At 38.3% G+C, this 18,964-nt stretch overlaps 1 protein-coding gene across 15 annotated transcripts in view; it reads left to right on the top strand.

Moving 5' to 3' along the window:
- The window catches only part of LOC106082465 (supervillin), a 927,162-nt gene that overhangs the window by 566,551 nt on the left and 341,647 nt on the right, over positions 1-18,964 (top strand). For all 15 annotated transcript variants that reach the window (XM_059360289.1, XM_059360288.1, XM_059360287.1 and 12 more), the window contains one exon: positions 11,713-11,817. In XM_059360289.1, the coding sequence (XP_059216272.1) occupies positions 11,713-11,817 (105 nt within the window). The remainder of the gene's footprint in view (positions 1-11,712; positions 11,818-18,964) is intronic.

Here is an 18,964-nt window from a genome sequence, read left to right as displayed (position 1 = left end):
ATGTTTTTTGCCGCGCCAAATCTATTAGCCTCAACCCTTTACTGGATGTTATCTCGTGGAAGCTAAACGTTCCGACTGTTGGACAAAAAATGTCTTCTTTCCTTCTCTTCGCATTAAAATCTCGAAGAACGATTATTTTACTATTCCCTCGTTTCTCATAGTAGTTCTCATAGTTTTCCGGGGGCGGGTTACTGGCCCAACGCCCCAACCGCATATGTCCTCCAATTTTAAATCTTAGAATATTTCACTTCCAAATTGGTGTCTATCCAATCCCTATTGTTCTTGTAATATGTGACGTTTCAATATGTGACCGCGACTGCAGTTGCAGCTACTCCGTATGGAGCATTCCACTATCCGCGTCTGCTAGCTGCCAGCTAAGCTTCTAGCGATAACGGAGAACACCAGCCTGTGTGATGCTCATAGTTATCCCGTGCCGGGATTTTCATGTTTGTGACTAATAGAAGTTGCTAATTCAATTAAGACATTTGACGTCAAGGGATGTTTTTCTGTTTGTGATATTTGCAAACTCATATCAAAACCATTTTTGGTTTCGATATTTTTAATGGAGATATATTTATAACTTTATTTTTCACAGAGAATTATCGCATATAAAAACTAAAGACTATATCAAAAGCCTGCTCTGTGATACCTTAGAATATCTGTTTAACCATGGATGGTTTTAAGCTTCTTTGGTCTCTTTACAACTTTTGTTTGGTAGAATGAACTCTACTCTTGGAATACAGTTGACAAAGACATTTTATTATTTTGTTTTTGGTTATCATTGAGGTTGTTAGCTCACAAAAACAATTTCGTTGACATGACTACTTTCTGGGACGCCAGTTATGTTTTTTTTACAATTTTTGTTGTAACATCATTTTTTTACACTTGGCACCATGCAACACTCGAATGTGATATTTTGTCTTTCGTTTCGGTTGTTAATCGCTTTAATGTGTCTTAATCTGAAAACTAGCAAAACTAAAATACACGACATATTTACGCTATTATGAGTTTTAGTTTTTTTTTTGTGCAAGAATGATATTTTGACCCTACGCATTCAGTGGGGTGTACACTTGCGCAATACTATGACTATGGTATGGGATTTTTTTTTGTGTTCGCATGATTCAGTATTTTGCTCTACTATTAAAAAGTTTCATGTTTATGGGAATGGAGGGGTTAACTTTTTGTAAGAAGGCTAACAAAATTGTAAATCTCTTTGCCTTAAAGTAAAGTTTGCAAAGAGATTTTTTGAAAGAATTTCATGGCGCATAGCAACCTTAATCGTCCTGGAACAAATGAAAAATTCCTGGCCTCAGTCCGAGTTCCACAGACAAGTCAAGTCGCTAAAGTACTGATATGGCCAAAGTTGAAGTATATTTGGATGTAGCTGTCATATATGTAGACTAATTTCGAGATTAAATTATTCGCATAGAAAGTTTGTATACCTCAGAGATCAATCTTCTAATTTATGTGCGATGTTTATTTGCAGTGTCATGCAAATTTAACCTCGAACATTCCATTAAGGAACAGGGGCAAACTTCTCACCTATCAATCAGTGCTGTCCGATTCAAGTTTTAAGCTCAGTGATAAGGGACCTCCGAACGGCGCTTTGTGGCGTGGTTTGAGTTTTTTTCGTTGCAAAATTCATATCCCTTGAACCAAATGATATAATTGATTTATTTACTAGATAAATGATGAGTGTTAAGCCCATGGAATGATTTTTTTGGAATGAGTGCTACGCCTTAAACTTAGTGGATTTTTTTTTATTTGAGATGACTGTACCATGATTTCAACAGACAGACGGACGGACATGGCTAGGTTAGGTTTAAGTGGAAGTCTGTCGTCAGACTCACTTAGATGAAAACGTCTTATAGCTCCTACCGTTGAACCATCCAGATCGCTTTAAAAAGCCCAAAAACTTGCGAATGTTCACATCCGCTGAATCAGACAGGTTCTCAAAGAAATGAGAACCTAAAGTGGAACGGACATGGCTAAATCATCATAGATTTTTACGGCGATCAAAGATATAAATACAATTTATAGGGTCGGAAATGGATGTTTCGATGTGTTGCAAACGAAATGATAAAATGAATATACCCCCATCCTTCGGTGGTGGGTATAAAAATACCGATGATACCTTGACTGAAGTTTAAAATTGAAAATTTAACTCCAATTTCTCATAAACCGTTACAGATCTTTGTAGGATTTCACCATTTTCTATCTTTTGCAAAAAGAATCATGAAGATCAGCCAATAAATGCCTATTTGGCGGCACTTCAAAATATGAAATGCTTGACGTGATCTTCATTCAAGCGCCATGTCAGCCCCTGGACCTACTAGGGTCGCCAAATTTTGCATATTTATTAGAAACCATCTTCACATTCCCTATATCAAAATTCGTGTAGATATTCTTATCCGTTCAAATGTTATATAAGGTGATTTTTAAGAGCTATGGGAAACTTTTTCAAAAAAAAAAAAAAACACAAACTCTTTATTTGAATCGATAGTACGGTCCATATAATTTAATGTTTGAAGATTATTTCATTATTTCATCCGCTTACTCCAATTTTGGCATACTCTTTCAAACATTTCGGCCGGTATCTCACGAATAAATGGTTCAATGTTGTCTTCCAATGCGTCAATTGAAGCGGGCTTGTCGGTATAGATATGAGCTTTAACATAGCCCCACAAGAAATAGTCTCAAGGCGTTAAATTGCACAATCTAGTGATTAATTGACCGGTTCCGAACGTGAAATAAAATATTCACCAACTCGCCTCTCAATAAGTCGATTGTTACGCGTGCTGCGGCGTGTGGTACCGTCTTGTTGAAACCACTTATCATGCTCCTGCATTTTGGGCAAAAAATAGTTGGCTATCATCTCACGGTAGCGCTCACCATTCACAGTTACGTTACGATTCGCAACATCTTTGAAGAAGAACTGTCCAATGATGCCACCAGACCATAAACCGCACCAAACTCTATTTCAAATTTCTATTTCAAATTTCAGCGAAATCGGATAATAAATGCGGCTTTTATGGGCTTAAGACCCTAAATCGGCAGCTCGGTCTCTATGGCAGCTATATCCAAATATAGACCGATTGGGGCCATTCAAGAACTTAACCCGCATATAGAAGAAAAACGAGTCTGTGAAAATTTCCAACTCAGCGTTTCAATTTTACGACTATATATATATATATATATATATATATATATATATATATATATATATATATATATATATATACATATATATATATATATATATATATATATATATATATATATATATATATATATATATAGTCGTCGTAAAATCTTCTTATCAATGTAGGTCGTTGGGGATTGCAAATGGGTCTTATCGATTTTAGATATAGCCCCCATATAAACCGATCACCCGATAGAAGTCAAATAAGTAAAAGTCAATTTTCACCCAAAGACTTGTGTATGACTCCAAACATCCATGCCAAATATGATCCGAATCGGTCCATGATCCATTCCAAATATGATCCGAATCCTATAACCGGATATGACTTGAGCCCTTAGAAGTATCAATTTCCATGTGATTTGGCTGAAATTTGGAACAAAGACTTGTGTAATTACTTCCAACATTCATGCTCATTACGATCCTAGTCGGTCTATAAACTGATATAGCCCCCCATGTAAACTGATCCCCGGTTTTGAGTTCTTGAGCCCCTAGAAGCCTAAATTTTCACCTGATTTGGTTGAAATTTGACCCAAAATCTTATCTTATGACTTACACCATCAGTGGTAAGTTTTATCTGAATCGGTCAATATGGTGATATAGGCCCCGCTAAGTAGCGATATCCCGATATGACTTCTTGAGGCCATTGAAGCCTCAATCAATTTCCGATTTGATTGCCACAAAATAATTCAAATACAAATTCAGTTAATAAGGGCACACTTTTAGCGGAATCCATGGTGGTGGGTACCCAAGATTTGGTCCAGCCGTACTAAGCACGGTTTTACTTGTTTTTTATTTGTAGTGTTATTTTCACCAAAGGTTGGAAGAATTTGGAATAGTCAATTTCATAAGAATCATGGGCATCCATTGCAAATGGGGTTTATATGTGAATATATCTCGATGTTGATGTAGTGTTGATTCGATTTAAAACTCTGTCCATGATTGTGGCTATCACAAATTCTGTCAGTTGAGCTTAAAGCGTTTTGCCTGCCTTAATGAAATATTTGTAATGGGTCTATTATTTTTTTGCGGAAACAATCACCTCTTATAAACGTGGAAAATTTACTTTCAATTTTTGTAGCTTTTCTACAATGTACACAATGAGCGCAAATGCATGTTATCTTTTGCTGCTTGTTGTTAACTTGTTACTCTACACGTGGTCTTTTTGTGGTCTTGGCCGAATTTCACAAAGTATTTTTATCATGCATTTTAACTTATCAATGATTGGTATTTTTCGTATTAAATTGGCTTACAATAATTTCGCCCTTGCTCGTCAAATGAAAACCGAAAATCGTTTCAATTTTATAAATACCCTATTTTACAGTTTCATGTCATCTATGAATGAGTTATGTTTTAGGTTTCATTTTTGTTGCAAAAGTCAAGTAAATTAAACAGAATTTAAGAACAATGCAGATAATCGAGGGCTCATCATTAAGGACTTTATGGTAGAAGAAGTCTCAAAATCTTCCAGCCATTTAAATCACCTGGACCTCATGGAATATTTCTGGCATTATTACCGAAAGAGGCGGACTACCTACCGCACCTTCTCGGCACGGGATAGCTGTGAAGCTGGAGCAGTGAGGTTCAATCTGTTCAGCGCTGTCACGAGAAGCTTATCTGCGAGCTACTGGGCGCATCCACAGGTTGCGGATAGTGGAATGCTCCATACGGAGTAGCTGCAACGGCAGTCGCGGACAATCAACGGTATCGAGCGGAGAGTCTCAGTGAGAGGCCGAACGGAACCGGTTCTTGCACAAATACTCGATCAGTCCACTAGACCGAAACGAGCTTGCTCACCTACAGGAGCTTGACGAGGATCTCCACCTCCACATGAACATGTGGCTACAACAACAACTAAAGGGTGATTTTTTTGAGGTTAGGATTTTCATGCATTAGTATTTGACAGATCACGTGGGATTTCAGACATGGTGTCAAAGAGAAAGATGCTCAGTATGCTTTGACATTTCATCATGAATAGACTTACTAACGAGCAACGCTTGCAAATCATTGAATTTTATTACCAAAATCAGTGTTCGGTTCGAAATGTGTTCAAATTTTGACAAATTTTGTTCAGCGATGAGGCTCATTTCCATTTGAATGTTGCATGACATATCTCGCTGTGTGGTTTTCGTAGTGTGTGGCCAAGCCAACTTTATTTCCTCGTTGTCATTTGTCTTTAGTATATTTTCGCAAACATTTGTTGCTGAAAGTATGAAATTTCAGTTGAATGACTGATTTTGCGAGTCATGTTTCTGAACCGAAGGGAAGAATGATTTTCACTCCAGCGTTGTATTTGTGAATTTTCTAGACTTACTAACGAGCAACGCTTGCAAATCATTGAATTTTATTACCAAAATCAGTGTTCGGTTCGAAATGTGTTCATTCACCGTAACGTTGCGTCCAACAGCATCTTTGAAAAAATACGGTCCAATGATTCCACCAGCGTACAAACCACACCAAACAGTGCATTTTTCGGGATGCATGGGCAGTTCTTGAACGGCTTCTGGTTGCTCTTCACTCCAAATGCGGCAATTTTGCTTATTTACGTAGCCATTCAACCAGAAATGAGCCTCATCGCTGAACAAAATTTGTCAAAATTTGAACACATTTCGAACCGAACACTGATTTTGGTAATAAAATTCAATGATTTGCAAGCGTTGCTCGTTAGTAAGTCTATTCATGATGAAATGTCAAAGCATACTGAGCATCTTTCTCTTTGACACCATGTCTGAAATCCCACGTGATCTGTCAAATACTAATGCATGAAAATCCTAACCTCAAAAAAATCACCCTATATATTATATTCACAGCGTGAGTAGGACTCCCATATAATCCGACGCCCTGGCAAGAGTCAATGGTGGTTCCCATATGCGGCAGCAAAGGTCTATACACCTATAAGTCTTTCGTCCTTTCTAGGCTGTGTTAGTAGAATTTCCATGCCTGTATGTCAGCTGCTAAGTATCTGAGTTCGTTGAATGGTTTCGTTAAACATTTTACGTCTCCATTATTACCTTGGTCTGCTTCGTATTCGCAAATCCTGAAGATTCCATTTGAATGTTGCATGACATATCTCGCTGTGTGGTTTTCGTAGTGTGTGGCCAAGCCAACTTTATTTCCTCGTTGTCATTTGTCTCTAGTATATTTTCGCAAACATTTGTTGCTGAAAGTATGAAATTTCAGTTGAATGACTGATTTTGCGAGCCATGTTTCTGAACCGAAGGGAAGAATGATTTTCACTCCAGCGTTGTATATGTGAATTTTTGTGTTTGGGGAAAGGGCGTTGGAATTCCATATATTTTTCAATTTGTAGAATGCTGTTCTGACTTTATTTATGCGAGACTTTACATCATCTAAAGTGCCGCACAGTAGGAGAAAATCGAAATAAACTAGTAAAAAATGTGCCGTGTGAGAACGGCTACAGATATCTCTTTGAAATAGGGAATGGTTAGGGCTGGGGTGTTGGCGAGATTCAAGGCCCCAGGTTGTCTGGTCGCCTTTTGGTAGGCACTAGAGTTGGTCACCTCGCTATTTCGAAAAATATTTCGGGCTATCAAATCTACATTTTTGGTACGATTTTCAAATATTTTTGCTGGATAGTTCTCAAAAATCCCTACAAAAAAGTACGCTTAAAGTCTACATTATCTCCACTGGCTTTGGGGATATTCGACTTTTTTTTTTGCTATTTTGACCAAGACCTGCTTTCAAATTTAAAAAATTCAAAAAAAAAAAAACGAATAATGATATCTTAGCTATTCTTTTTGAATTTTGCAGATAAAAGTATCCTGAAAAGACCAAAAAATACTGGCCGAATTTGTTTGCGAAAACCCCCAGCACATTTTTTACTAGTTTTTTTTTACCGTTGTGATAATACTTACCATTATTGAAACTTACCCACGTTTTGGATTATCGTATTTTTTAACAATAATGTCTGTTTTTAATGCGTAAACTGTATTTGGATGCATTCGTTGCTAGATAGTCTATTTTCATTGCATGTCTTCCTTGTTTGTTGCAAGTATTGCAAGGTCATCTGCGCAGTCCAGGTCCCCAAGCTGTTTGTCGATTCTCCACTGTATATCTTTATTTCCAAGTGAGATATTCCACAATACTTCATCGAGTGTGGTAATGAAAAGTAAAGGACAAAACAGGCAGCCTTATTTTACACCGCTTATTGTATCGAAGGTTCACTTATTGCTCCGCCGTACTACACACGCATTTTTGAATTATCATATTGAGCTCTTTCTAGTGCTATAATTTAGTTTGGGATGTCTTTGTTCGCGAGAGCACTCCATATTCTATACAGTTTGATCGTGTCAAATGCCTTTTTAAAGTCCTTAATTATTTTAAATGGAAATGTCAGAAAATTTATTCCTCTAGCCGAATGTAGAATAGATGCCAAACGCCTCGATCTTCTGCGTTCTTATCCAATTTTATTTAGTCACTTCATCGTTGTTGTTGTTGTTGTAGCCACATTTGCACGTGGAGGTGGAGATCCTCGTCAAGCTCTTATAGGCGAGTAAGCTCGTTCCGTTGGCCGTTGGTTATTTAAAGGCGCCAATAACTCGCCTTGTCGTATCGAGCATCATAGGCACTCAGTATTTAAGCAAGAGCCGGTGCCACCCGGCCTCTCACCGCTGATTGCCCGCAACTGCAGTTGCAACCACTCCGTATGGAGCATTCCATTATCCCCCACCTGTGGACGATCTGGGTAGCTTCTCGTGATAACGAAAAACACCACACAAATTGGAGCTCAAAGCTTCAGCCTGTGTTATGCTCATAGTTGTCCCATGCCGGGTATCGGAGTTTTGGTCTTCCCCGTTTGCGCTTTCTTTTTTGGTCGTTTAAATATGCTATCGTCTTCATACAGCTCATGATTCATACGACGGCTATATTCTGCATTAACGCAAACTGGTATATTTATTTACGAGGGATTTTTCTCTCAAACACTCCAAGTACTACCTCATCTGCTTTCACAAGTACCCATGCCTCAGAACCCATGCTTCGGAGCAAGTAGCCATGTTCGGAGAGCATCTATTGGTGTATGGTTTGTTTCGGTTACGGCGATGCCGAGGTAAAGGGTGATTTTTTTGAGGTTAGGATTTTCATGCATTAGTATTTGACAGATCACGTGGGATTTCAGACATGGTGTCAAAGAGAAAGATGCTCAGTATGCTTTGACATTTCATCATGAATAGACTTACTAACGAGCAACGCTTGCAAATCATTGAATTTTATTACCAAAATCAGTGTTCGGTTCGAAATGTGTTCATTCATGTGTTCAGCGATGAGGCTCATTTCTGGTTGAATGGCTACGTAAATAAGCAAAATTGCCGCATTTGGAGTGAAGAGCAACCAGAAGCCGTTCAAGAACTGCCCATGCATCCCGAAAAATGCACTGTTTGGTGTGGTTTGTACGCTGGTGGAATCATTGGACCGTATTTTTTCAAAGATGCTGTTGGACGCAACGTTACGGTGAATGAACACATTTCGAACCGAACACTGATTTTGGTAATAAAATTCAATGATTTGCAAGCGTTGCTCGTTAGTAAGTCTATTCACGATGAAATGTCAAAGCATACTGAGCATCTTTCTCTTTGGCACCATGTCTGAAATCCCACGTGATCTGTCAAATACTAATGCATGAAAATCCTAACCTCAAAAAAATCACCCTTTATAAAATGTTGCTGACTTTCTCAAAGTTGTATTGGGTTGCCCAAAAAGTAATTGCGGATTTTTAATATAGTCAGCGTTGACAAATTTTTTCATAGCTTGTGACTCTGTAATTGCATTCTTTCTTCTGTCAGTTATCAGCTGTTACTTTTAGCTTGCTTAAGAAAAAAGTGTAAAAAAAGTATATTTGATTAAAGTTCATTCTAAGTTTTATTAAAAATGCATTTACTTTCTTTTAAAAAATCCGCAATTACTTTTTGGGCAACCCAATAGTTCCCAACATTCTCTGTTTTATTTATCTGATTGGGTTTACGGGGCTTTGTGGGAGTTGATATCATCCAGTTTGTCTTATCTCCATTTACTGCCAAACCCACTTTTTTTTGATTCATTATCCCTACTTTCAAAGGCATGTGGTTGCTTATTCCGGTGACCGATCTGTAATATCGATGTCGGCGGCATAGGCGAGAAGCATATGTTCTCTTGTGAGTATAGTGTGCTTTGCCTATTCACAGCTGCATCTCATATAATCTTCTCCAGCAGGATATTAAAGAGATCATACGATAGGCTGTCTCCCTGTCTGAGACCTCGGTTGGACTTTTCAAAGTCCACAAATGTAATATATTAAGGGGAGTTATATTCGTTGGAGACCAGTGGAATTGTCATGGGAAATTTAGTAGTAGTTGTTAGTATATTCGTTGCGCTGCTCGATCATAAGGCGAAGGCTGTTTATTTGGTCAACGCATGACCGATTGGGGCGGCAGCCTGCTTGTTCTTTTCGTAATAGTAGATACCATGGCAAAGAGTAACACATCCAGCAGTGTTGCCTTTGTTGCCAATTAAGTGTAAAATTTTAGACTTTTTTTTGACGTTGCCACAAGTTTGTCGCTTTTTAATTTAGGCCCAAGTTGCCATACTTTGTATACCCACCACCACAGTATGGGGGATATAATAATCTAGTCATTCCGTAATTCCTCGAAATATTGATTTCCGACCCCATAGATTCTTCATCGTTTTGACATTCTAAGTTGATCTAGCCATGTCCGTCCGTCTGTGGAAATCACAATGACGGTCGAACCTCTAAAGCTAGCCGCTTGGCATATTGCACAGTTACTTCTTATTTATATAGGTCGTTGAGGATGGCAAATGAGCCATATCGGTTCGGATTTAGATACAGCTCCCATAAAAACCGATCGCCCGATTTGACTTCTTGAGCTCCTAGGAGCCGCAATTTTTGTCCGTATGGAGACTTGATCAATGCCCGCCACAAGGATAGTACCCTCTTCTTCTCCCTATGGAAGACCTCCCACTTCTCGGCGACCAAATTTTTGGTTTTGCTTGTTTAAGACTTCCTTCGTGCGTTCTGTCGTGAATTTGCTGCACCTTCCCTTGATGAAGACTGTGGCCTTTGTGAGCTGGGAAATGTCCATCTTTCTCACCATATCGAGGTTTGCGCCCTCCCAGGGAGTGTGGATACTTCCGACAAGCTTTTTGACGGTATCAACACAATTTAGTGACGCAAAGCGCAGCAAAAATATGTCCCTTCTATACTCGCAGCTCATTATTTGTATGGGTGGACCCTCAGCAGCGTTCATTGACACCCTTACTTAAAGGCTGGCGACGAACTGCGCATCACTCTGCTTTATTCGTCTCTTCCTTATCTGTTAGTCTGACAACTGATTGTGCACTTGAAGCATTACACTCGACTACCCACACCTTTAGGAGGGGCAGACAACATGCTATGGTCTGATGCCACCACCGTGGCTGTTGGGTCTTTAGAGTCCATTCTGAGCCTACTCCGAATAGCCTTCAAAGGTGTTATTAGCAAGAAAGGAGCTTCGAGTTAACCCTTGCCCTATTGACCTGCAAAATAGCCTTAAACAAAATTTGGTTGCAGGTTAACTGAAGTTGTAATATCTAAAATGCTATATGGTGTTGTGGTTATGTGGACGGCGCATCAAAAGTCCATCTATTGTTCAATACTCAGCTGGATCCAAAGAATGGCTTGTTTGTGCATCACTGCTGCACTGAGGATGACACCACCTGATGCACTGAATTTATTGCTATACCTAGTGCCTCTGGACATTGTGGCTAGACAAATTGCTGCGACCACTGCTGTGAGGCTAAGGGAGCTTTCTCTTTGGTCATGTGGTGGCTAGGGAAACTGTGTTGTACTCGATACGATACCCAATGTTCCAGGCAGTGAGGATTACTCATTGTCACTGGCTAGAAAACACGCCTCAATCATAGTGTCCATCATGACAGGTCACTGTCTGGTCGGGTACAAACTGTTGCCGCTGACAGCCTGTTGGATGCAAGTAACAACTTTAGCAAAATATATAAGGAGGTCGAGAAAGAAGAGGGAAGTAGACTATAGAACAAATGTTGTATGTGTGTCCCGCAGCAGTTTCACTTTGTGTTCATAATGTTTTGAGAACTTCTCTGATTTAAAGTTCTTGGTCTTTTTAAAGCAATCTGGATGGTTCAACGGTAGGTACTATAAAGCATCTTCCTTCTTCTGTTACTGTGGTATCACAATGGATGAAAACTTCTTAGTGAGTCTGATGGTAGACTGTCACTTAAATCTTACCTAACCTAACCTACAAGTTTAAGGTATAAGTCAGCGCCATCTTTCGGAATATCTTTCAGAATAGGAAATAAAAATACTATAGCAACTAGGGCTAAAATGACTCATATGACAGATAACACCCCGAATTCGTCCCTCATAAAATTGGCTTCCCTAAGAGGCTCTTTTTCCCTGTCCGATAATCGTATCTAATCATTTTTCGATTTTTATCATATGATTTATACTAACCATATACTCTTTGTTTGCTTTCTTTCTTTTGCAGTACCTCGTCGTTTGTCACCTTCTCCAGCTCCTCTGAACACAACTCTGGGTGGAGATGAGCCACGTACACCAAATAATCCAGCCGCTAATACGGATGAAGAAATCGGTATGTTAATGAACAGAACTTTCCCATTATTCCTTAGCCTAATTCCCCAATGCAATCGTTATTGCCACTAACAGCAATGATGATTGTAATGCCAATTGCAATGAAATTAACCAAAAACAATAATTCTCTGTTTGAATATGAATGCAATTTGTTTTTTACTTCATTGGACGCAATGTGTTTTTATTTTACGTTTGCTCATGGAATGCAATTTTTGTTGTTGTTTGTTTGCAATTATTTTTTTTTTTTTTTTTTTTTTGTTATTGTCGTTGTTCTTAATTACTAATCTAGCAATGAGTAAATAAAAAACCAATGAGGACAAAAAGAGTTTTTGATTAATAATCAAAAATAAATGGATTCAAACTGCTTCTCCGGCTGTATTATCGTACATAAAACTGTAACAATAAAATAAAAAGAATTCCTAATCAGGCTGGCGGGGAGGTATATTCTCCATGGCATAAATAATTGCATGCATTTCGTATGGAATTATACTAACACCTAATGGATCCTGAGTTAAAGAATTTATACAGGACTGTCATGACTTTTAAAGTCAATCTGGCTAAGTTTCTTCATCTGCCTATTGAATAATATCCTACAAATGAATTTGTATATTTATATATGCTCCATAGTTTGTTTTAATACTTCGTATCCTGTTCGTTTAAGTCGATTAAAATTGTTATCCGATCATATTGATTAATACTTCCATAAACCCCTAGAATATTCAGTTTATTTTCGGCTATACTAAAATTTTATATGCATTGCACCAAAATATGCCTTTCATCTCGCAAATATAGTACTACAAGTAGGCCCACTAATAGATTTAAAAACTTCAAAATAATTCATGTCGTGATGGATGCCCAGTTATAGACCCTGACCCAATATATAAATAGAACCCATTGTGCTCGAAAAAAAATTCAATATAATAAAAATTCGAAAATTATATCAACTTTGTCCATTTATGAACTCGATTTATACCCCCATTTAATAAAGGAACACATATTCCTTCTCCATTGATACATATATATATATATATATATTGGTTAATCTCACAACTGATGGTGATTGATGTATTGATTGATCGATCGATCGATCAATCGCTGTCAAAGCAGCATATCGACAGGTGTCGCAAATTTATGCCGTTGCCACATAGAAATTAGCATTTTCTAAAATCTTCTTCGCTAATGAAAACTAATGTAAATTTTTTTGTTTGTTTACATAATCGTTTGCTTCAACTCGTTTTGGAGCTCATGACCTTGAATAAAAAGCATGCTTCGAATTTTATATATTGATGGCTTTCAATAAAAAATTTGCAGATACCCTCAATCTTTGAAAAGAATAACATTACAATTTGAATGTGACTTCTGTAAAACTTGTAAATATTTATGAGCTTTTATATTGGCCTGATGTTTTGTCTCCACTGAAGTTGAATAGATTTGTTTGTTGTAAATGAAAAGAAACAAAATAGGCCTCTTTCAATTGTTGCTCTTAGTGGGTCATTTAAAATTATCCCGAAATGTTGGAATCCAGCTGAACTGCTGATGTCAAGGCCAAGCATATTTGCCAATTTCATATTCAAATTCAAGCATCTAATAAATTATGTTGTGCTGTCGTGTTAAGTTTTCTGCATTTTAAAATGATTAATTTATAAACTCTATGGAACTGCATCTTAAAGTTTAGCGTTAGAAAATAAAAGAGTTAAAAAAAAAACAGTAAGAAAAGCCGAATTTGGGCGGAGCCGACTATATAATACCCTACACCACCTAGTGTACGTAGTACTTTAAATATATAGAACTTGTCTCCAAATCTAGCCAGACTTTGGATACCTATTGAAATATCAACAAGTAAAAAGGCATTAAGTTCGGCCGGGCCGGGTATATATGTAAACCCCATTTCGTCGCAATCCGGTGAAAATTGAATAACTTAAGGACCCAAATTCGGCACAGACATTGAATGGCCTAATATATATGTCACTATTCAATTTTGTAGAACAAAATTTTGGTCTTTTTGGACAATTATAAACCGATCTGAACCATATTAAGGTCGGATATCGTGAGGCTTTGGAAAACTCACTGTTTCAAATTTCTGCGAAATCGGGTGATAAATAAAGCTTTTATGGGCTTTAGTCCAAGTATCGGTACATCGGTCTATATGGCAGCTATATCTAAATATAGTCCGATCAGAACTATATTTAGGTCGGATGTTGGGAGGTCTTAACCTACTAACTGTTTCAAATTTCAGCGAAATCGGGTAATAAATAAAGCTTTTATTGGCTTCAGACCCCTTATCGGCATATCGGTCTGTATGGCAGCTATGTATATTTAAATAAAGTCCGATCTGGGCCATATTTAGATCGGGTGTCAGGAGGCTAAAAATAACTCAGTGTTTCAAATTTTAGCGAAATCGTTTAAAAAATAAAGCTTTGATGGGCTTCAGACTCTTTACCGGCAGATCGGTCTATATGGCAGCTACATATATGTAAATATAGTCTGATCTGTACCATATTTGGGTCGGATGCTGGGAGGCTTAAAACAGCGCGCTATTCCAAATTTCAGCGAAATCGAATAAAAAATAAAGCTTTATGGCCTTCAGGACCTCTATCGGGAGATCGGATTGGAATCTTCTAAAATATTTTCTACCCCATAGTTGAAGTCCATAGGTCCATACTGGTTTTAATATTGCTTTATACAGGCGTAGCTTGTTATTCAGATTTAGCTACGATGTTGGTCCAAGGAGCCAGTATAGTTTTGATTTTTAATTACTGTTGTTTTGCTTTGATGTGTGCTTTCCAGTGTGTTTAGTCTCCTATCTAACGTCATCCCAAGATACTTGACGGTGGAGTTTGGTGGTACTTTTCTATGAATTTGCACAGGAGGGCATTTTTTCACATTGTTGTCAGTGTCGACTTATCTGAGTTAACTTCAATGTTCCATTTAAGAAGCCATTTCTCGAGGTCGTGAGTTTCTCTTTGTACAAGACTTGATGCATGAATAGGACACTTACTACAGCCAAATATTGCTGTGTCATCAGAATACGTTGCACAAGTAACATTGTTTGAGACGGGAACATCTGCTGTGAAAATGAGATATAATACTGGTCCTAATACGCTGCCTTGAGGAATACCAGCCTTGATTTCAAAACATGGTGATGTTTCATCCTTAACTTTTACATTACGCCTTTAGACAAGAAGCTTTTAAGAAATAAGTAGAATTGAGCTGGCAACAACTTTTTCATCTTAAATAATATGCCATGATGCCACACACGGCCAAATGCCTGTTGAATGTCTAAAAAAATTGCTGAGCAGTACTTTTTGAGACTGCTCTGGGGTCCCATGATTATGTCGGAAACCGAATTGATGCTCAGGAATAATGTTTTGCTCTTCCAGTATTGGTATAAACGTCTCAAGAATATTTTCTCAAATATTTTAGATATTGTAATATTGATAAAAGGCTTATGGGTCTAAACATTGAGAGCAAATGCTCAGGTTTATTTGGCTTTGGTATCATTATGTCCACTTTTCCACTGTGCTGGGAAAGTCAAGCCCCAACTTCGAGTTATAAATGTAAGTTAAAAACAATTAACCACTTTTTGTCAAACTTTTAACAACTTTTAAATTGATTTTGTCATTTCTAAGATCATATCTTTCACGTTTAACTTCCTTCGGCGTTATTTATTTCAAAGGTAAATGCATTTGGCATGGCGAGTTCAAAATGTTAGATATTTCTTCTTTACAACTCTCAAACATATTCTAGCTCAATATAATATTCAATTCATTCTATTCAAAGAAAAGCATAGCAAAGAACTTATAAAAGTTGGGCAAGTGTGCGTTATTATTCCAAACTCTTTGAATGGCATGGTGGATCGCCATTTCTGATACGCAATATATCTTCGTCAACACCTTTGTCAAATTGACTAAGGTGCCTTACATACCCAAAGACTATTGAGTGCGGTGTTTATTTGCTATGCTGTACTTTGAGTATAAAGTATTGAATTTTATCTCGAGCTAGAATATATTCGGAAAATCACGAAAATTATGTAAAATCTAAATATTGAGGTACAAGAATTAGAAATTAAATATTTCATTACCATGAGGCTCATAATTATTGAAAGCGGTTTCCCAGATTACAACAAGTGACACTTATTTTTACCAATATAAACGTATTTTAGATTTTCTATTTTAAACTTTAAGCAATGTCTAATATGATTATTATACCTTTTTATACCCACCACCGAAGGATGTGGGTATATTCATGACGTCGAAATATCCATTTCCGACCCTACTTTTTATACCCTCCACCAAAGGATGGGGTATACTAATTTCGTCATTCTGTTTGTAACTCCTCGAAATATTCGTCTAAGAGCCCATAAAGTACATATATTCTTGATCGTCATGACGTTTTAGGTCGATCTAGCCGTGTCCGTCCGTCCGTCCGTTAGTCGAAAGCACGCTAACTTTCGAAGGAGTAAAGCTAGCCGGTTGAAATTTTACACAAATACTTCTTATTAGTGTTGGTCGGTTGGGATTTTAAATGGGCCATATCCGTCCATGTTTTGAAATAGCTGCCATATAAACCGATCTGGGATCTTGACTTCTTGAGCCACTAGAAGGCGCGGTACTTACCCGATTTGGTTAAAATTTTGCATTACGTATTCGGTTATGACTTCCAACAACTGTGTTAAGTATGATTCAAATCGGTTCATAACCTGATATAACTGCCATATGAACCGATGGTGGATCTTGACTTCTTGAGCCACTAGAGGGCGCAATTCTCATCCGATTTGGCTGAAACTTTACACGACATGTTTTGATATGACTTCCAACAACTGTGCCAAGTATAGTTCAAAACAGTCCATAACCTGATTGATATAGCTGCCATATAAACTGATCTGGATTCTTGACTTCTTGAGCCTCTAAAGAGCGCATTTCTAATCCGATTTGGTTGAAATTTCATACAACGGGTTCTCCCATGGCCTTCAACATACGTGTCAAATATGGTCTGAATCGGTCTGAAGCCTCATACAGCTCCCATATAAACCGATCTCCTGATTTTACTTCTTGAGCATCTAAAGAGCGCAATTCTTATCAAATTGGCTGAAATTTGACACATGTTCTCTAACAGTCAATAGTCCGAATCGGACCAAAACTTGATATAGCTCCAATAGCATAGAAATTCTTTTCTTTTATCCTTTGTTAAGATTTGGCCCGGCCGAACTTAGCACGCTTTTACTTGTTTTACTTTAATTGGCTTTGATAGAATATTTATTCAACTAGCCGAACGTAGAATAGCGTTCCAAGCACCTCAATCTTCTGCGCTCATTTTGCAAACTCTGACACCAAGTTTCGATGTGTCTCCCACCACTTGATCTTTCCATCGGGCTTTTGGTCTTCCCGGTTTGCGTGTACCACCGTGTTTGTCTTCAAAATACTTCTTTGCTGGAGCTTTTTCATCCATTTTGACAACATGCCCTAGCCAACGCAGCCGTTGTATTTTGATACGTGTAACTATGCTATCGTCATCATACAGCTCGTGGTTCATACGACGCTTGTATTCTCCATTAACGCAAACTGGTCCATATATTTTACAACGAATCTTTCTCTCAAATACTGCAAGCACTGCCTCATCTGTTTCATAAGCACCCATGCCTCAGAACCATATAACAACACGGGTGGTATCAGTGTCTTGCATAGTGTAATCTTCGTCTGTCGAGAGGTGGCCTTGTTTCTTGCATCTGTTTGCCGATGTAGATAAAGTTGCTGACTATCTCAAAGTTGTGGTTTACAACTTTCGCCATTTTCTTTACTTGATTGGTTCTACAAGGCTTTTTGGGAGTTGAAACCATCCATTTCGTCTTATCTCCATTTACAGCCAGACCCACTTACACTGACTCTCTTTCGATTCTTTCAAAGGCTGCAGTTACTACTTCCGGTGACTGACCTATGATATCGAAGTCGTCAGCAAAGGCGAGTAACATGTGTTCTCTTGTGATTAGTGTGCCATATCTATTCACATCTGCATCTCGTATAATCCTCTCCAGCAGGATATTACAGAGATCACACGGTAAGCTGTCTCCTTGTCTGAAACCTCGTTTGGTATTGAATGGTCCGGAGAGATGCTTTACTATTCTTACTGAGTAACGTGTATCAGCATCCTGCAGAGTCTTATTAATTTTGCAGGGAAACCAATCTCAGACATGGCTTGAAATACCTTTGAACGTATAGGGATATCGAAGGCGGTTTTGTAGTCAACAAAGAGATGGTAGGTATTGATTTGTCCTTCTCGGTCTTTTCCAGGATTTGGCGCAGTGTGAATATCTGGTCTAGGGTGGGTTTAGCAGGTCTAAAGCCGCATTGATAGGGCCCAATTATCTTATTGACTTTAGGTTTTAATCTTTCACACAGTACGCTCGGGTGTATCTTGTATGCGATGGGGAGGAGACTTATACCTCTGTAGTTGGCTCATTCCGTATTGGCTTCTTTCTTGTGTACGGGACATAATATGCTGCCGATGATTGGAACCATAGGGTATGCGTTCTTTTAGCCAGTTTGCGCAGACAAGCTAATGAATATGTCTTATCAGCGTGTCGCCTCCGATCTTAAATAGTTTAGCGTGTAACCCGCCGGTTCCTGCTGCCTTGTTGTTCTTCAGTCGGGTCTCTGCTACTTGGACCTCTTTCTGCCTAGGAGATAAACATTCTATACCATCGTAAGGGATTGGTTCCGCGGTATCTTCTTCGCCGCCATCGTCGGACACTAGCAGATGGGTAAAATGTTTTTTCCATATCCTATATTTATATATCCTGATATTTAATTCTTTGGTGAATTTCCGGACTTCATTCTGACTCCTGTACATCTCAATTCGCCCACACTCACGTCTTTCCATTTCCTTTTTTCTGCGGAATAGACGTTTCTTCTCTCTCCTTTTCTCCCGATACCTCTCCTTCATCTGGAGAGGTATCGGGAGAAAATTGAAGGGTTGCTAAATATGCCGCATTCTTGGCTTCAGTAGCATCCCGACACTCTTGGTCGTAGCATGGGTTTCTTGAGGAAGGCTTCCGGTACCCAAGTACGGATTTCGCGGCATTTTCCATGGAGTGGGCAATGGTTTGCCACTGCGCCATTATATCCTCGGAACAATCGGAACAAAGAGAGCTT

This window comes from Stomoxys calcitrans, chromosome 1 (assembly GCF_963082655.1).
Source record: "Stomoxys calcitrans chromosome 1, idStoCalc2.1, whole genome shotgun sequence".
In the NCBI taxonomy this organism is placed as follows: domain Eukaryota; kingdom Metazoa; phylum Arthropoda; class Insecta; order Diptera; family Muscidae; genus Stomoxys; species Stomoxys calcitrans.
The sequence above is the reverse complement of the archived record's forward strand: the minus strand, read 5'-3'. Positions and strand labels throughout refer to the sequence as shown.